This window comes from Mesitornis unicolor, unplaced genomic scaffold, assembly GCF_000695765.1.
Source record: "Mesitornis unicolor isolate BGI_N332 unplaced genomic scaffold, ASM69576v1 scaffold1585, whole genome shotgun sequence".
Taxonomy (NCBI): domain Eukaryota; kingdom Metazoa; phylum Chordata; class Aves; order Mesitornithiformes; family Mesitornithidae; genus Mesitornis; species Mesitornis unicolor.
The window spans coordinates 1-19,986 of record NW_010185967.1 but is presented as its reverse complement, the minus strand read 5'-3'; the positions used below and the strand labels follow the sequence as shown (position 1 = coordinate 19,986).

The 19,986-nt window shown below is 35.0% G+C and overlaps 1 protein-coding gene across 1 annotated transcript in view; it reads left to right on the top strand.

The window, feature by feature from the left end:
* CENPE (centromere protein E, 312kDa) overlaps window positions 1–19,979 on the top strand; it is a gene marked incomplete at its 3' end in the record, with an annotated part of 28,939 nt that extends 8,960 nt beyond the window's left edge. The window contains exons 12-34 of the mRNA XM_010184981.1: window positions 380–431; window positions 1,181–1,268; window positions 1,462–1,588; window positions 2,250–2,369; window positions 3,795–3,953; window positions 4,323–4,467; window positions 5,723–5,814; window positions 6,134–6,190; window positions 6,271–6,438; window positions 8,296–8,418; window positions 8,786–8,920; window positions 9,475–9,652; window positions 10,105–10,259; window positions 11,109–11,423; window positions 12,283–12,594; window positions 12,789–12,947; window positions 13,974–14,183; window positions 15,310–15,594; window positions 15,706–15,864; window positions 16,726–16,947; window positions 18,224–18,382; window positions 18,587–18,808; window positions 19,845–19,979. Coding sequence (XP_010183283.1) covers window positions 380–431; window positions 1,181–1,268; window positions 1,462–1,588; window positions 2,250–2,369; window positions 3,795–3,953; window positions 4,323–4,467; window positions 5,723–5,814; window positions 6,134–6,190; window positions 6,271–6,438; window positions 8,296–8,418; window positions 8,786–8,920; window positions 9,475–9,652; window positions 10,105–10,259; window positions 11,109–11,423; window positions 12,283–12,594; window positions 12,789–12,947; window positions 13,974–14,183; window positions 15,310–15,594; window positions 15,706–15,864; window positions 16,726–16,947; window positions 18,224–18,382; window positions 18,587–18,808; window positions 19,845–19,979 — 3,777 coding nt within the window. The remainder of the gene's footprint in view (window positions 1–379; window positions 432–1,180; window positions 1,269–1,461; window positions 1,589–2,249; window positions 2,370–3,794; window positions 3,954–4,322; window positions 4,468–5,722; window positions 5,815–6,133; window positions 6,191–6,270; window positions 6,439–8,295; window positions 8,419–8,785; window positions 8,921–9,474; window positions 9,653–10,104; window positions 10,260–11,108; window positions 11,424–12,282; window positions 12,595–12,788; window positions 12,948–13,973; window positions 14,184–15,309; window positions 15,595–15,705; window positions 15,865–16,725; window positions 16,948–18,223; window positions 18,383–18,586; window positions 18,809–19,844) is intronic.
* Between the last annotated feature and the right edge of the window lie 7 nt (window positions 19,980–19,986).

Sequence of the window (19,986 nt, the reverse complement as noted above, 5' to 3'; positions counted from 1 at the left end):
TCTTTCCCATGAAAGATTGGACCAGATAATCTGTGATTCTATTAAGTTTCCTACAGCTTGAATCTGTAGTTAACACTTCTGTAATGATAAACTATATTTTTGTTACTGAGAGTAGGGGAAATTGCACCGCAAGTTTGAAATACTGTTCAGAGTGGTATTAATTGAGTTCATACAAACTTATTCCATGTCCTTATGTACCTTGAAAGTATTGAATAGTATGTGTGTAGTAGCTATGAATTACTTCCAGTAATGACAGACCTCTTGCTTTTTTCAAAGTGTAACTTTAGGTTACGAAATTCTTAGCAGAGGTCTAGAATTAAGAGGATCTAAACCTAAATTGTCTTAGAACTAACCTGTGACATATTTAATGAATTTGCAGAACTTGGTAGATCTGGCAGGCAGTGAAAGAGCTAGTCAAACAGGATCTGAAGGTGAGTGTTGAATGAGACTCTTCTGGTGACTACTTTTGTTAACTAACTTTTAGGAAAGACTATGATAGAAATTATTTTATTTATTATTGCATTACTTACTGTTTATAAATAATCTGTTTTCACCTTGGTAGAGCAGGGTCTATTTGATAAAATACTGAAAATGCTGTAAAGTGCGAACAATTAGATAGTAATATGGCTTTTCTAGAATAGCAGGTCCAGCAGCTGTCATGCACTGAACTAGTAGAATGGAGCTGAATCGGTAAAGATTCACCTGTAGTAAAGAAATCATTAGAAGCTTCTAGGCACTCATATGTAAAGGTGAGGAGTGAATAGACGGCTCACTTTTTAACTAAGTGGAAGCTTGATTGTTAACAATGGCAGCATGAAGTTGCACAAAAATGCCTTAATCATTTCTTAATCATAAAAAAAGTGATCTGAGAGGAACACAATTTAATATTCTCTCTTACAAGGAATAACTAACTGAAAAGTTGTATCTAAGGCTGGCTTGGTATACTTACACGTGTAAATATGGGCATTTGCAAAATATAAAGAGGAAACAAAAATAAAGTTCTTATAGGCCCAGCTACTTAGTATGTAAAGATTATTAATGTTTATTTGTGATAGATTGGCGCAGATAATCCCTCTGAGTGTAACATAGCATAAAAGCTTGCCAGGTTGAAAATATATCTTAATGTTTTACATAAACAAACAAACAAACAAAAACTAAAAAAATACTGTGCAATACCTAGGTGTCCGACTGAAAGAAGGATGCAATATAAACCGGAGCTTGTTCATTCTGGGTCAAGTTATCAAAAAACTTTGTGATGACTCCTCTGGGTAAGCACTTGTGTTTGTGTACTTGTTTTAAGAGAAGTTGCTAATAAACTGAGAAATTAAAATCCTTTATATATAATCCTATTTTATGTAGGTAACTGTTTAAAAAATCTCTAGAAAAGATATTTACTGGGATTTTTCGTATGCAAAAGTATGAATTCTTTCTTATATTTTTTTCTTTCCTCTTTTTCATCAGCTTTGTAAATTACAGAGACAGCAAGCTGACTCGAATTCTGCAGAACTCCCTTGGAGGAAATGCTAAGACAGTTATTATTTGTACAGTTACTCCTGTTTCTTTTGATGAAACGCTCAGTACTCTTCAGGTAAAGCTTCTTGCCCATTTTCAAGCATTATTCTGACTCAAGGCTTCATTGTAGACAGGTTGGAGGGGTGGAAAATGCAACCTGCTGGATCTGTAGTCACTTGAATCTTCAAAAGGTCTTCTGAGGACTTGGAACTTGAAATATTTCTTTTGTAAACAGCATCTTTTTCCAGTCATCTTGTACTAGGTTGTCTTGAGCTTTCCTGCAGTTGGAACAAAGCTCCTTCTCTCACCTTGCAGGCAGTAGTTTTTTCACTTGCGTTTTCCCAAATGCAGTTAGAAGACTAAAGACTAAGTCTTTGCTAATGCAGGCTATTAGACAGGTCCTACAGGAAAGGAGGGTAATAGAACTATTTGTGAACTGTATCTTTTAGGTAGGATTGTCTTCATTTTTGGTGGTCTAATGAGCTTTTTAATAAATTAAAAAGAACTTGCTCTTTTTGCTTGAATGTTAGGCTTCATTCTTTAGTTTATTAATAACAAAGAAAGGAAGCTTACCTTTTCAAAACTTAGAATACATGAAAAATAAGCAAATGTAACTATTTTTGTCCTTTTTTTATATGTTACTCTTTATCTAATGAACTGTCTATTGGGAAATATGAGACGGAGTAAGTCCTTTGATATGTTTGTTCTGTATTGCCCACGAGAGAATATTGTTTCAGTTTGCCAATACAGCCAAAAGAATGAGGAATACTCCAAAAGTCAATGAAGTACTTGATGATGATGCCCTTCTGAAGAGGTATCGCAAAGAAATTCTGGATTTGAAAAAGCAGCTGGAAGAGGTATGTAATAAACTTACTGAAGATAGCCTATCCTTAGTACTGATAGCTACTTGGAAACATTGTTTTAAACCAAAACCAGTTAAATTGGGAGGGGAAGGTAAACTGTTTCAAGTGATATCTGCCATTTCTGTTGAAAGAATAGAAATTGAAAAGGTGATGTCAAGTTTAGAAAAGCTGATGATAATCAACGTATTTGTGTGAAAGGTAACACTCAGTTAGGTCCACTGAATTGCTTTCTGTAGTTTAACGTATATGAGAAATATAAATTTGTCATGTCTTATAGCACACTTTAGTATTGCCACAGATCAAAAAAAATAATTTACTGACATAAGAAGTAACTTATATTGTAATGAGAGTCCAACTCAATTCAGATTCCCTCCCCCCCTTATTGATGTTTGTCTTCAGTTTGAGTTCCAAGATGTTGCAACTGCATAAGATCAGTGGCAAAACTTAAATCACATGTAGGCAGAACATACATTTAGAAAATGAACAATGGTAACTTCCCATCAAACAGTGTAGTCTTTCATGCGTTCATCTTTCTCCAAAAATCTATGAAGCTGAGGAACAGACTTCCAAGCCTTGCTAGAGCATAAGTCATAAAAGACAAAGCACAGGAAAATCACAATTTTGAACCATACTGTTTTGGTAAAGAAAATTGTCAAAACAGGCTTTTTGTTTTTTAATAAAAAGTCATAGGAAAAGTTTAAGAAAAAATAACTGACCTCTTAGTTTTAAAGAAAATTAATTTGCAGTATAAACTTGCACCTTGGACATATGTTTGCTATCTTCTGAGACAGTAGGTAGTGAGGAAAATAATTAAATACAGAAGAGTTTGTTGGAAAATCCCATGTGAACTTTAAATTACTCAAAGATGTTGTAAGCTTATGATAAAGTTGCCAAAAAAACAAGCTACTGTAATGTTGTTGCTCTACAACAGAGTAAATTTTCAGTACTTAAATTTTAAGATAACGCATGCATTAGAGTAGCTTGCTGTTATTTGACAAGTAAATCACAGTGCTCAATGAGCTTTGGGCTTCCAGCACCACCGGAAGGTCAACTTAAACTATGTTATGCTTGAAAGAATGTCGTGGGGTTTTTTTTGTTTTATGTTTTGTTTGTTTATGTTTTTTTGTTTGGTGTCGTCCGTTGTCGTCCCCCTCCCACCCTCCCCCCCACCCCAAAAAATCTAATGCTGTGCTGATTTTGTGAGTTTTTGACCCGTGAGGTTTTTTTTAAATACTAAGTCTACAGGTAAATTGTAGACGGAATGGTCAGTTTCATTCTTAAAGACTAAAGGCAGATTTTCCAGACTCAAAAGAATATACATGTGTATAGTTGTTCTTAAATATTAGTATTTGTGTATCTTCTGTAGGAATAGTTTGTGCTCTTAAAATGTCAGTTTGATTAATATTCTTTTTATGCAAGGTGTCTTCAAAGACTCAAATTCACGCCATGGAGAAAGACCAATTGGCCCAGCTGTTGGAAGAAAAAAATTCGCTTCAGAAAGTACAGGAAGATAGGATACGGAACTTAACAGAGATGCTGGTGACTTCTGCCTCTTTTTCCTCAAAACAGAAAACTGCAGTAAGTATCCGTTCTAGATCCTATTTGTTAACTCTGAAACACTTTGCAAAAGATAATATTAAATACATAGGATTTTATTGACAATGAAGAACAAGTTTGATAGGCAATTTTCACACAATTTTCTTACTTTTAAAGGGGAAATTTATTTTAAAGTAACTTCAGAGTGAGTACTGATTCATTGGTGCCTTGCTGTGAACAGGCTGCAGATCATTTTGCTTTCAAACTGTTATGGTGTAGTTTAATTTTGAAGAAACTTCAAAGCTCTGTCTAGTTAGCTTTTGGTACTGTTATAGAACTAGCCTAATGCAACATCTACTCTTTACTTAGTGATTTGGTTGTATCATGTTTTCTGTAAATACTTTTTTAAAGGCCAAGAGAAAAAGAAGAGTTACTTGGGCTCCTGGTAAAATAAATGAGGCAGATGTGAGCTATTTTGAAGACTTAGAAAAACCAAGGCTGCTTGAAGCAAAAAAAAAGAAATGGTCTCTGTCAGCACTACCAGACATAGAGGATTGTAAGTATCTTCAGGAAATAAATTTTTAAAAGCTCTACAAGACAACTTTGAAATGAGAAATAATCCCTTTTTAATAAATGTAAGTTGAAAACCAAGTTAATTTGCTGACAATACAAAAGCTACATTTACTTGGCTCTATACTATTCAAACTATGTTTGGTGAACCCAGTTTTGAAAGTTAACTGTAGGCAATAAGGAAATTACATTTTTCTGGCAGCAAAGAATGCTGCCTGGAAGGGAAGTGGTTTTAGCACAAGAACACTGGTAGTTCTTGTGCTGGAAATAAGCTTGATTTAATTTAAGAAGTGGGAGCATGAGTCTTTCTATCCTAGGAGAAATAATCTGTAGCAAATTCCTGTTGGATAACTTTGCAAGCATTACTTAGTTTTCTAAAGGGAATAACTTGACTCTTTGATAGAACAAATTTAAAAAAAAAATCCCTGTACACACTTTAAAATTATTTTTTTTTTCCTTTTCTGGATATTAAGCTCTTAATTTCTTAAAACCAAAGGTAAGAGTTAATGAGGTAAAAGGCAGAGTCTACAAATACTTCTGCCATACAGCCCACCTCAGCCCCTCAGGCTTTTTTGTAAAAGTAGCCAGAGTTATTCCTTTAACAGAGATTATCTATCCAAACCGTGTTTTCCCCTCAAAAGGGAGGGCAGGGTGGAGGAAGAGAAAGAAAGAAGGAGAGTGTGAAATTTCAAAATCTTCAATAAGAACTGAGAAGTCATTACTCAAAGATCAGACTGAGATACAGAGAAATTCAAGGACTTTAGGAGGAAGGGACAAAGAAAGATGAACTGAAGATAAGAATAATTGGGCAGTATTGTTGCTGAATTGTACTTTCTTACAGCTTTATTACCTATCCTTCTGTCAAGCTTTTTTGCTTGTGAGTTGTTGGGGTTTTTTTCTGTATGTGAGGGGTACACAGGATAGTGTTGAGTGGTTCTTTTCTTAATGCTTAAATGCCTTTCCTAGTCTGTAATTAAGTATGTATTCTCAATTTGGTTTAGCTTGTCACTAACTTGTGGTAAGGTGGTCAGCATAAGTATAGAGACTGGACTTCAGTGTTGTTCGCTTTCACAAGAGAAAATGATGAGATTCAGAAGAACTCAATGTGCTACATCTTTGGCATTGAATGATTGTTTCCAATGTGATAAAGTTCTTAGATAAGAAAATAATTCTTGATATACAGCTTAAAATCTACAGCTACTCTGTATTTTTAATACATCTTTCTTCTTTTAATACATCAGCTATGTTGGAGAGTTCTGTACATGACAACCAATGTCTGATGGGTCCTGATGAAATTTCGGAAACATGGACTGCTGGACCCGACATGAATTGGGTAACATAATAATCTGTTTTGGCCATCTAATACAGTGCATATACATTGCATGCTACTTGGTAAGATCAGCCTTACCCTTCTGTGGAACCCCAGTATTCTTCTGTGTGTCTGAAAAATTATAGCTAGTTAGAAAGTAAGTCTCTTGGTCACCTCTGTGAAACTGTGGGACTGTTCTATAATTCTACTGGTTTTGTGGTGAGTAATCCATAAGCTTTGGTGTTTAAGCAGGGCTAGCAATGAAAAGAGAAGCAACAATGAATATAATACTAAGCTTGCTTGATCTTATAAATCAGTTAACTGAGAGCAATTATTTTTCTAGACTCAGAATGACTTTAAAGAGACTGTGGAACTCTGTGAACAGTTAGTACTAGAAAAGGTAAGTCTGTTCTGCATTTTCTAAAAATAAGACTGACATTCTAACAACAACTTCTAAAGTTCTTTGTGTTTCTTCTTCAGGATATTGCTGTAAAAGAGTTCAACAACCTGCAAGCTAACTTTGATAACGTAGTATTGGAAAATAAGCAGTTAAAACTAGAAATAAATGAAATTAAGGAGAAACTGAAGGAAAAAATAGAAATAGATGAATTTGAAGCACTCGAAAAACAAACACAAAAAGATCATGAGGTAAGATAAGAATTTTCTATGCTCAAATGTTTTCTAGAGTTTATTCAGTGTACATATAATTCAATGTTGATTGACAAACAGTTGATGTTATAAGATACGTCCAGCAACAACAGAATGAATTAACCCAGGATTTAAGCTGGATTTACTCAGAGTGTAAAATTCAGAGATTTGCATACTGAAGTCTAGTTAAACGTATTGAGACATGGATGTATTACTCCACTTCTTTCCTGATACCTTTTCTGCAGATTACTTGTATGCATTGGTCTGTTTAATATGCTCTGACCATGAAACTACAGTTGAAGCTGTAGTTATATCCTGTTGCACTGTTGTTTCAAGTTACAATTTAACAAGATCATCTCTCATTTCCATTGTGCTCCTTACAAAGATATATTAATATTTTTTTAAATGGATCAATAATATATTATGAATTAGCTTGTATTTAATTTTTTTAGAAGTCCCTTTATATGTTAGGCTAATTGTCCTATCTTCCTTATCGGCCAGCATTTAATAAATCCTCAGTTACAGTTTTCCCTGCAAAGCTTTTTTGTATCTAATAACAGATGCAATGTTCTAAAACGCCTCCTATTACAAAATTGCTTTTTCAATCATTCATGTTCTCAGATGTGTCTGAAGACAGTCTGTAAAATGTAACCATTCGTTGATACCCATGTAGCAGATTAATTACAGCAATACTGAAAGGTCACATATTTCACTAAATACATTAGTCAAAAACTATTTATTTAAATCACCACAGATATATACAGGTATATGCTATTATTCTGAATGACAGTAGTATTGTACTGTATCTTCTACAACCATCTGCTGATTTTATGATTACAGATTGGGTTTTCTTCTCAATATACTCCTAACCTATATAGAAAATATCACAGGAGAGTGCTTGTTTTAAAGCCTTTTACTGCCTTTAAAATTACAAACTGGATTTTCTCTTTACCTACGCTTGTGACTATATAGAATTACTTGTAGTTGAGTGCTTATTATAAAGCTTTTCTAGCAAAGACCAAAAGAAAAGAGTTCTTCAGTTTCATAAGTGCTTTTCTATCTAGTCGTCTTCTTGTGCCTCCTTTCAGAGGATGCCACTGAATGTGTTGATGGCTTGCTTCACCTCAATTTTGGCACTTTTTCATTCTTGTTAGTGAATAGATTAAATTATAAATAGCTGCACTATGTCATAAAAAGCTTAACATGACTAGAATCTGAAGTGTCATATCTGTACAATTTCTGCATTAATTGCTTTGATCACGTTGCTCTTGCTTCTTAAGGTGTTGCAAATTAAATTGTACTTCAGTGCTTTCTAATTACTGGGAAGCTAAAACTCATCTAACCATTTGAAAGAATATGTAGCAACTTGCTTTGTAGCAGTTTAAATAGATATATGTGTGTATATGTGGTTTGCCCACAAATCGAAAAGAAAAGGCAACATAGACCTTGCTTATTTTCGTAGTGTTGGCTACTAAACCACTGGTGTGGGTGCTTTCTAACATCCTTTGCAATTTTGCTTCAATTTGCTCCACAGATACAACTAATGCATGAAATTGCCAACTTAAAGAAGCTAGTTTCAAATGCTGAAGTGTACAATGAGGAACTTGAGGTGAGCCTTGTCCATGAATTTACATGCAATGAGACTTGTATGAAAGTAGTTGGTTTTTATCTTGAAATACTGCTACTGCTGAGAATGACCTAGATATCATTGGGCTCTGTTTAGTCTTACCAGCTATTTGGAGGATATGTCTAAGATTCATGATCATTTACTATGCAAATGTGGGGTTTTCATAAATACTTATCTGAAAAACCAAACTGGGAACGGAAATCTTCAATCTTTTTTTCTTCAACATATAGGCAGAAATAAACTCCAAATTGGAACAGCTGAAAGAGAAAGATAACAAAATAAAGATACTACAGAACCGTGTGGAAGAATTAAAGAAAGCAGGAGCAGAAAAAAAGGACACATCTTTTTCAGTGGTAAATTTGAGTTTTCTGCTAGGTTGAGAGATGGTTTTGGTTTTATTGGAAATGGGTTAAATTTAGGTATAACCTTGGTATAATTTAAATATGCTTCCCTGCAGATGTTAGGAAAACTTTTTTACAAAGCTTTAAATGCTAGTTACTATGTTATCATACAGCAGTACTTTGGTAAAGTAAAGCTATGGGAAATGCGGCTCTTTATCCTGTGTCTCAAGTGAACCTGCTACTATTCCTTTTAAAGTAAACTTACCAGGTTTTTTCCTAAGCCTGTATTTACATTTTAACCACATTCTCATGAACATATTTCCTGTATTATGCCTATATATTTTCTTATTTCTTTGGATATTTATCTGTCTTTTTTCAGGGAGATTCTGATAAGCTAATTGAGGAAATTCAGCAGCTGAAGAAATCCATCTCAGATAGTGAAACCATAGCCTTGGATGCCAGAAAAGAAGCTGCCTTTCTCAGAAGTGAAAATTTGGAGCTGAAGGAGAAGATGGCAAGTATTTGTTGAACTGCATTTATAGCTGTACAAAATACTGTTAAGGGCCTTATCTTCTCCTAGGCTAGTGAAGAAGGCAATCGATAGACAAGATGTGGTAGAGTATTTGGAGAAAGCTAAAGACTCATGCTCCAAGTGATGTTTTTATTATGGAACTCATAGAAAATGGGTCTTCAGGAGAAAGATAAGAAAATAGAGCCTTCTCCCACAAGACTTTGTTGTTAGTTCGAGGGAAAGCAAGCAAATCAACAATCTTTAGGGAGTTACTAGGACATAAGACTCCAAAGCTAATTTTACCAGGGAACAAAAGAGAATAAGAGATTTGAAACTCAGAAGTGGATGGAGCTTTCTTTCAAAGAGTAAAGACAAAATAGTAGAAGCAGTTATGGCCCTGACCTCTAATGTAAAACTGTGGCTTGTTCTGTGATATTTAACAAGGCAAAAGTTGTTTAGAGTGACAACGGGAAATCTGACAGATGTAATATGTAAATGTTATGCAAGTAGAATTTTACTTTGTACGTGAATTGCATGTTGTTTTTGTTTTCCTGAAGAGTGAACTTCAACTTAATTACAAGCAAATGCAAAAGGATGTTCAGCTCTATCAAAGACAAATAGAAGAAGGAAAAGCCAGTTATAAAAAAAGGCAAGCTGACTTGCAGAAGGAGTTGCAGTCTGTATTTCAAGAAAACACAAGGCTAACTTCACTGATGGATGGTAAAGTTCCAAAAGGTACTGTTTCAGGTGTTGCTTTTTTCCTCTCCTCCCTTTTCCCCATAATCCTGAGTGGATGGGGTAGACTTTGGCTATTGTTTTCTCAAATACTTGGAGCTTCTGTTAATAGAAAATATTAGATTATCTGGTATTACTGGAACATGGTAACTGCTTCAGGACTTTCTTGAACTATTTGGAAAACTGCAGCTCATGGAACATTTTGGTTTTTTACACAAAGACAATCAAATTAATGAAGGTTGCCAGGGAGAATTTAAAATAAACTGGATGCTAGCCTAACAAGTGATTCACCAAATTCAGTAGCTTCATTTTTTAATTGTTGGCCACTGTAAAATATATTTTTCTAAAGTTATACTGGTATGAAATCCAGAATGCATTATAAATCTTCTGCTGATTTAAAGCATGCTTTTCTTCTGTCACACTGTTACTCCTCTAAACTTTTTAATTTTTAGATCTGCTCTCACGTGTGGAGCTGGAAAAAAGGACTGCTAACTTAAAAGGAGAACTAGAAGAGGCGTTGAAAGAGAATGCACTTCTACAAAAACAAGTAAATGAGCTATCAGAATTTCAGTCTCTACAAAATACTGTTGCAACACAGCAGAAAGAAGTAAGTAACAAATTTAACTTTTCCATTGTTTTTTTTAATTGTACTTGACTGGTAACATATTAATGGAGACCTATTGGATATGAAGTCAAATAACCTGAGTTATTTCTAGTCCACCATTTGCCGCGGTCACCATTGATAACCGTGTGTGTATGTATAATGAAGTTTGACACTGGTTTACTGTTCTAAAACTGAATTTTTGTCTAATTGGGCAGACAAAAATTCAAGACCTCTTAGCAGAAATGATGCTGCTTGAGAAGTGAGAGATTTAACTTGCAAGTTCTGGAAAGCCTGTAAGGAAACTTCTGTTTACTTGGCAGGTCAGGGCTTAGTAGACAAAGTTTGCTATAAATGTCTTAAAGGGTTTGTTTGGAAAGACTTTCTAGGTTTCTTTATCCTCAAATACTTTGCAAAAAGTTTCAAACCCTTCCAGTGGTTTACTAATAAACTTAATAAGCAATAACTAATAAACAAAACCTAGTTAGATGTTAACAACTTTATAGACTGTATCGTGAAGAAAGTATTGATATATTTAAATATTCAGTGTAGGAGTTACAGCTAGGAGTATCAGTCCAGTTCTAGCTCAAATGTAGGAAAACTGAAATACTTCTAGAACATCTGAAGAGTTAGAGGAGAAGTTTCAAGGTTCTGGAAGGGGCTTGTCTGTCTTGCTTCTCTTTGAAGGATTGTTTACGAGACAGCTCCTGCCCAGCCAAGCAAAACTCAATGTACTGTGCTGTGTATTTGCCTGTACTTTATTTCCTATATCTGCATATGAACATGGTTTTTATTATGCAGCTATAACAGATACTGATTTAGAAAATGCTATTAATATCACTTTTCTGTTGGCAGACTCTTGAAAAATGTGAGGAGATACGCTTGTTAAAATCAGAAAGAGAGAAACTGCTTTCTGAAGTAGCTGATAATGAAATTAGACTTCAACATATGACTGAAGAAATTGGAAAATCAAAAGATGATCTAGCAGATGCACAACTTAAATATGTGACATCTGATCGGGAATACGTAGCACTTAAAGAGCTCCACAAACAACTAGAGCAAAAATATGTAGCTGCATCAGAAAACAATGAACAAATGAAGCTCCAAATGGATATTCTATCTAAAGAAGCACAAGAGTGTAAAACAACTTTGGATAAAGTGAAATTAGAGGTCAGTGCCAGCTTGCTCCTTTTTACAAATAAGACATGAGAAATTCATTGACAGTATAAAAACAGAAGCATTTTTGGAGAAGCAGTCTTAAAGGGATAAATAACACTAGCATTGAAATTCCTTTAGCATGAGTCGATATTACTTGTTCTTGTTCTATGCCAGGTGTATAACATTGCAGGATTATGCATCTCAATGGTCTCTCTCACCATAGGCTAAGAAATGCATATGCTGCACCAGGATATGTATTTTCCTTCTGTAGTTGACCTTTTGATTCTTCTTTTTCCATTCTTAAGTCATCTATGTTATGCAAATATTTTTTTTAAACGTGTTGCTATGAACTAATTTATCTAGTCACAGAAATGGAGTTTCCTTATTGGGAACTGGTGTCTATTCAGAACAAAAGATCTTTCAAAACAAAGAGAATCACCACATAAACTGACAATTGGAAAGGAATAAAGCAGTTAAGAAAAGGGAACTAAAGATGCATAGTTTTCACTAGGCTTTTGGCACTACTACGGCTTTTCATATTCCAGCTATGGATTTGGTAACTCCTAATTTGATAATTCCTAAGATAATGTACAGTTTCATGTGTGGTGTTATGTTTCAGTAAGACTTTTGCGGCCAAAAAGAAACCATAGGAAGTTTCCATAAGCAAATGCTTATTTAATGTGGGCAAAAAATGTAAGTAGTGACTTAAAGTGAAATTATGGACTTCCTATTCTCTTGTTGAAAGCTAGCATCTCTCACCCTTTTTAAGCTAATACATAATCTTATAATAATATTTTGTGAGAATATGTACGCATGATGCAGTTTTACATTACAATGAAAATTGTCTGGCCTTTTCCTTTATAAACTAAAGCTCTCTAGCAAAATTAAAGAACTGGAAGAAAAGACAGCAGAACACAAACAACTTCTTGAGGTAAGAGAAGATTTTATTCAGACTCAGCAGAAGTTAAATGAAATGGAGCAATTAAAAGAGCAAGAAAAGATTATGAAGTTGAGACTGGAAGCCAAGGATTCAGAGATCAAATCAGTTCTGCAGCAGCTTACTGAATGTCAGGAAGAAGTAAAAACTCTTACCCAGGAAAGAGATTACCTGAAGCAAAAGGAGGAGTCTCTCCAAGCTGAGACAGACCAACTCAAACAGGATATAGAGGACACTGTTTCAATGGTAGGAATTCTGCTTTTATAGAAAAGGGCTATACATACTAAGGGGAAGAGTGTAAGAACACTTATAAATTATACTAAAATACGTAGGGGAGTGGGTTTCTGTGTGGTTTTCGGGTTTTTTAATCAAGGAATGATTACTAATATTGCAAAATACTTAGATTTTCTTTTGTGGATTTTCTTCCTTTTATTCCAAAGAACATTTTGGCACATGAAGAAGTGAGAAATGTACAGAATTCTCTCAAGCAATCTCAGGACACTGTCATGAAGTTGGAGAAAATTATTTCTGAAAAAGAATCTCAGGTTCTAAGTGTTGAAGAGGCACTAAGTAAGAACATTAAAGAACTTGAAATAAAGGTAAAACGTTATGTAATAATTCAAAATAAAAATGCTTTTAATGTGTTTTCCAACACTGTGAAAACAAGCCTATTTTAGTCTGCTTGTAATCTCTTCTGCTTGTCCTTAAAAAATTTTTAGGACTTTGGTAGAAAGTGGCCAAGAAAGTAGTACTGCTTGATCCCAGTCTTTACCAGTTGCTGATCTATTTCTGTAAAGCTGTACAGCTTTCTTCAAGCTGTAGTGTGCACTCCAATAAACCTTTGCTTAAGTAGTGTGTCCCCATGGTTGTTAATCTGAGTGGTGGCATTAGATGGCAAATGGAAGAAGAGATAAGGATTGCCTTATCTCTTATGAGTGAAGGTAATGGTTTATAATGCTCAGTCCCAATGAGAAGTGTAGCACATGGTTGTAAATGGAAGCTTACTTGCCAACATACAGCAGAAGGCTGATCCAGTGGTTTTTGTGCCTGTTTGCAACTAATAAATAAGGGTGCAGAGTATATTGTATGTTACACACTTGCTTCAGTGGCACAGTTTCTCTGGAGGGAGAATCTGTAGAATTCACGTGAGACTGGGTTTTTCTTGAAATATATCGGCTGTCAGACACATTAAGTCAATGATTGTCAATTCAGCATTTGTAGGTTTTGGAATAGATGTATAGAAATAATCCAACAGGTGTTTCTTATTTGGCTTCTTCCTCTAAGACTCCTTCTAAATAAAAATCTGGCCAATATTGGGTGAAAAGACCGCTAAAAAGTTAGCATTTAAAACAGAACAGGCAACAAAGGCCAAAGACTCAATTCTGGAAGTTTTTCCAAGTTTGCTTACAGTGGTTTGATGTTAAAAATACTGTAGCAGAGTGAATCAAACAAAACTTTTCTCTAAGCAACCTGATCTAGTTGAAGATGTCCCTGCTCATTGCAAGGAGGGGTTGGATTAGATGACCTTTAAAAAGGTCTCTTCCAACCCAAACTGTTCCATTGTTCTATGACTTAATTTTGGTTTTGAATTGATGGAAATACCGTCTTCCTACATGTTTTTATAGGTATCACAGCTAATGGAAGATACAAGAATCATCACGTTAGAAAGAGACCGGCTTGCTGAAGAAAAATCAGAAAATAATAACTGTAAAGAAAGTGATCAGCTTCAAGTGCTAAAGGAACAAATCTTTTTCCTTACACAAGAGAACAATTCATTACAGGATAAGCTGGACAGTTTACATTTGAAAAAAGAAGAGTATGGGGAAGGAACTTTGGTAAGCTGGAGCATAGGAGATTCTATGTAAACATAAGGAAAATCTTTTTCCCTGTGACAATGACAGAGCACTGGACCAGGCTGCCCAGAGAGGTTGTGGAGTCTCCTTCTCTGGAGACATTCAAAACCCGCCTGGACATGTTCCTCTGTGACCTGGTCTAGGTGATCCTGCTCTGGCAGGGGGGTTGGACTGGATGATCTTTCGAGATCCCTTCCGACTCCTAATATTCTGTGATTCTGTGATTATGCTAAGGCTGTAATGGAAAGCATGCTTATTTAAACTTTCACCTGAGTGAAAGTAATTTGCAAAACAAACTGGAGAAAAAGATACTTTGCTACTTGACTGTAAACCATTAAACACTGGGATTAGTATTGTGACCTGAAATGTATTCCACCCATATTGCTGTATGTGGGCAGCTAGTAGCAGGATATTACAAACATTTTTTCTGTAAATATAATTTTAACTTGGTATAGGATGGTGGTGTTTTGAGTTGATCTGCACAGAGACGTGGTTCTGTAAGTAGTTGAAGCTAAAAATTGCTCATTTGGAAAGGGCAGATCCACTTTTTCGAAGCGTAGATAGAACTGCTTTTTCCTGGCATTGCGTGCTAAGGGACATTGCAGTCAACATTTTCCACATTTGAACATGATTTCACATGTAGGTATGTGTTGTACTTTGAAAAAAGTAAAGTATGTGCATATATTTTAGTGTTTATGGAGAGAGTGGGCAAATTTCAAGGAAGTAATTGTCTTGGCACCATTATTGTCTACTACTGAGACTAGAAATATGGATAGATCTCTGTTCGGTTTGTGGGGTTGTGGTTTTTTTGCTGTTGGGAGGTTTTTGTGGGTTCCCCCCTGCCCTTAGGCTTAAATTATGGCTTTGAAGTTCTATTTCTGGTAACTTCTTTCAGAAGTCCTCACTTCAGACTTTACCTTTACATGTCTTATTTCAATAAACTTGAATTACATATTGAGTTCTGTCAAATCTTTCTATACTGTAAAAAATATTATTCTCTATAAAACATTGCTTCTGTTTGTTTTACTTAATCAACCTGTCAAAAGTCAGTCATGTTTCTCTTAGTTACTTCCCCAAGTGTATTGACTTCTGTCTTGCTATAAAACAGATACCACAGATTCAAGAACAATCTATTGAGCAAGAATTATTTCTTCTGAGAGAAGAGCTGAGCCAGGCACAAAAGAAACTGCGTGAAATGGAGGAAGTGAAGGCTAATGAATGTCAAAGGGAATCTGAAGAATTGGGGAGAACAGATTTTATTCCAAAATTGCATGACTGTCAGGAAGTGAGTACTTTGACAGAAAGAGAAGATGATAATCTTAAAATGCAACTGGAGAATCTCCAAAAGGAGAGAGACCAGCTGAAAGAAACTATACTGGAGACAGTTAGCATGGTAAGAAAAACAGTCCTATTCCTTTAGATTAATAGCTTTAGTAAACTTCTGTCTTAAATTTTGGAAGTGTTGTTTGGGCTTTAATGTACTTTAACTGTGTTGTGTCCAAAGAATTCAGAGATGCAGGAAGAGCTGAGATGTGCTCATGACTCTCTCAGACAGTATCAGGAGACTATTGTGGAGCTGAAAGAAAGCATTTTGGAAAAAGAAAATCAACTCTTGAAAGCACAAGAGGCATGGAAGAAAACAACTGATGAACTGCAGCAGAAGGTCAGATGCAGTATTGTCTATTAAACAAAAATTATATTGGGATTGACAACCCATGTCCTCTGCAGACTTCAGTTTGTAAGGGTTCAGTACATATAGTAACAAAATTTAATTAAGTTTTCCCCCTTTTTTCCCCCTGTACTGCTTCTTGAAGGAATTTCATAGAAACAGGAGCAGTGAAAAGATGATCAAATGCAATTTGACCTGCAAGCTACTACCCTTACTTAAAATTAAACATGGTGTAGTGCTGAATGATGGAATGTTACTTGGCATCAATGCCACTCTTTTACTTCAATGTATTTTCCAAGTCTTAAAACTTTTTAAATTCTCATATTATGTCTTTTAGCTATGTAACTCTGAAGATACTTGACCAACTAAAAGGCAGTTTAGCTCATTCTTTAACTAGCTGCACTATTATAGATTTTTTACCTACTTACTGTTTTCATGTCTGAAGCTATTGTGGCTTTTAGAGGACGTTAATGGTTGCTAGAATGAATCCTATCTGCTGTAGATACAGTAATGGAGTAATTTTTGTGGAATTACAATGGCCTATAGGTTTTTACACATTTGCTTTCGTCTAACAATGAGACAGAAGAGACTTAAGCAAAATTGTTACATGTTTCTTCTCTTGCTCTAGCAGTAAAATAATGGAGGTGTTGTTCAAAATAATCCAATTACAACAACCCATATGTACAGATATTGCTTGTGGAATATGATCCAATAGCACTCTTGAATCAGAACCTGATTACTGAGACAACAAAATTAGAATGTTACTGGGTTTTTTTCCAAATTAACTATCAAATTACTTCTAGCCATTCTAGAAATTATTGGAAATATTAATACCAATTCTTATTGTCTTTTCAGCTCACTGAGGTTTCTGAAAACCTGACTCGCGTCTCTTCTGAATGTTGCAAGCTACTGACAGAAAAAGAACAAATTGAAAGAGCAATGAATGAGGAGATCTGTCAACAGCTTGAGAAAATCGCTTTACTTAATCAAGAGAAAGATGACCTACAGCAAATGGTAGAGACTTGTAAAGCAGAAAGAGACCGGTTAGAGGCTGACTGTCAGGAAAGCAAGGAGAAAGTATGTATAAAATCTCTTAAATTGTTTTAAAAGTAGGTTGTACCATTCAAAATTGTTTCAGTCATGGAGCCTTCTGCTATTCAGTTGCTCTTCCTCTCCTTTCACTTGTTCACAGCAGCAGTAAACTAAAAATTTAGTTTACTAATCCAGTTTGGATTTTGGGATCTGTCTCTTTCTTCCCCCTGCCTCATTCCTGCCCTTTTGGTCCCTGTGATGTTCTGGGTTAAGGCACAGGTGTCTCCCACCTGCTGGAGAAGCACTTCACAAGTTGCTGTTAAATCTTGCATTTACAGTGCCTTTGAATTTAGCACTGAACACTAGAGGTAATCCAGGTTTACTGATATCTCACAGCTTAATTCTCCTACCACTTCAGCTCATTCTGGGTTGATGAAGAGAAAGCTAAACCCAGAGAAAAAACTGTTAGCTATCCTATTTCTTCTTCATGATCACTTATTTTCTGGCAGATTAGTGATTTCAATATTCCAAGTGCTTGTGTGAAAAGCATGTTTATGTTGATACATTATTTCAGACAAATTCATTCTGATATGTAGCTAAAATAATTAAGCTGATAATCCCTAAAGTTAAAAGGAAGTCTGGTAAGTTGTTTATTTTTTGTTTTCCCGAGAGAAGCTCTGCAAATTATTTTAAGAAATAAAAGCTTTCATATGAATTTTAGCAAACCTCAGGTAGAACCACTGATCTCTTTTGGTATGGACCAACTCATTTGAAAACTAAAATCTGCAAACTAGATTTACAATCTTGCTACTAAACAATTGAACAAATAGTTCATGTAACTGGTGGCAGTTGCCACAGGAATAAGGGTCTCTTTCTTGCTGAGGTGCTTGGGTTTTGTTTTTGTTTTCGTTTTGATTTGGGTTTTTTTTTTTAGTCTATGACATAATCTATTCCCTTCATGTTCCCTTCTCCCCCCCCCCAACATTTTTCCCTTTCGTCTTTAGTTCTGCCTCCTTTTTTCTTTTTTGCATTTGGCTTTTTTTGCTTTTTTGTACACTTTTTTTGGCCTTTTTTTGCATGTTTTTTGCTTCCCCCCCCTATTTTAAGTGATCAAGATTGTATTTCTAAAGACTGCTTTCCTTTGGAGTTCTTAAACTAGGTATGGGGGAAATGACAACTGAGATGGGTTTTTTCTTAAGTAAAAGACTGATTATCCTGATAATTCTTTCCTAGAAATTCAAATGCTTAGACTTATTCTTAACTCTTGATAGCAAAACTTAGTCATACTGTGTGAACATTCATGTAATACCTTGTTCTGCAGTCCTCAAAAGTTCTGATAGAAATGGAAAACCTACAGGAAGAACTGAAGCATCAGAAGGAGCAAGCTGATATCCAGAAGAACATGCTAGCAAATGGAGAAGAAAAATTGCGAAACACTGAAGAAAAACTAAATGAAGAAATAAACAAGCTGAAGAAAAAGGCAAGTACAGTAAGAAGAAACCTGGAAATAATTCAAGGGATATCCTTTCAAGGACTCATTAGAATAACACGTATTTACGATAACTTGTGCTATTTTACTGGTTCAATAGATGTTGTCATAATAATAAAATTTAGCTACAGAAAAAGAGTTTTTGTTTTGAAGAGTTCTGCTGATTTTATACTCTTTTAAAATGTTTCTTAATAGATAGTCAAGTTGAATGAGGTCTTAAAATTGGTAACGAAGGAAAGGCACCAGCTGCTGGAAGAACTGAAAGAAAAGACGGAGAGTGAAAGCAGTAAACTTCAGCAGCTGGAGAAACAGTGTGATGTGTTAGCACAGGAGAGACATCAGCTCCAGGAAAAGCTGGAAGTTACTCAAGCAGAGAAGAACAAGATGGAGATTACACTACAGGAGAGTGCTGATAAGGTGCTTTATCTTTAATCAAAGTATAATAACTATGAACTCTTGGTAGGGGAACATGGTTAATTCTTGAAGCTGTCTTGAAAAATATCTTACAAGTATTAATGTTATATACCCAGACTGAAGAATACTGGAGTACTTTAACTTGTGTCTTACGGAATGGTATTTAAAAATATGTGTAAATTGATTTGAAAATGTTACCTGAGGTTGCTTTACTTAAAAATAAATGAGGAACCAGAAAATACATGGGTTTTATTACCAAAAGACATAACAGGCATTTTTAAAATTAATTTGATTAAATGGTATGTTTTCTAATTGTGCTCCAAGGTTTTGAAACTAAAGCCAACAAATTCTGACACTAGTATTTCTCTTCAGATGAGGTGTATCTTCACACAGTGAAGACAAGTGAATTGGGTGGTGTACATTGAGCGGCAGGCCTCTTTCAGATACTGAGTAATCACTTCAAATATCTGTAGTTAATTCAAATCTATGGTGGCAGGAGAATCTCACTACCAATATCTTCCAATTTGCCTGGTTTTGACTATCAATTGTCTTGCTGTAAAAATTTGACTTTACAGGAAATTTGGATGTTTAGTAAAAGGAATGCTAGTTTAATATAACAATAAATTATTTATTAAGTAAAAATAATAAATTACCACAGATAATTTAACAGCACTCTGACAACACTCCAACTCAAAAAACTGTGTGAAATGAAAATTTCTAGGTAGTTCTTAGTGTGATTCCTACTCAAACTACTTTTCTGTGTTACTCATATCTGTAAACAGGAACTGCAGACAATGAGTCCAAACGTGTTTTAGCATGCTTTTTCTTTACAATACTAAGGATTTATCAATATACTGGTTGGCAGGCTTTACTTAGTGGAAGGAGAAACGTTCAAAGCCAAAATTTTAAATTAGTTGTACTCAAACTAAAGCAAGGGTTTATTCTGCCAAGTATTTTGACTCTGAAATATTGAATGGCCTGGTGTGTGTCAGGTAGGTTCTCATGCTGTTTTGTATTTGTTGCTCTATTTTTATTCCAGATTCTTGAAACGGAAAACGAATTGAAATGGCAACAAAAACTGCTCAGTGATGAGAAGATCAAAGCTGAAGAAAGTGAGAAACACTTGTTAAAGCTTCAAAGGCGGTCATATATTTTGGAGGACAGCCTAACAAACAAAGTGA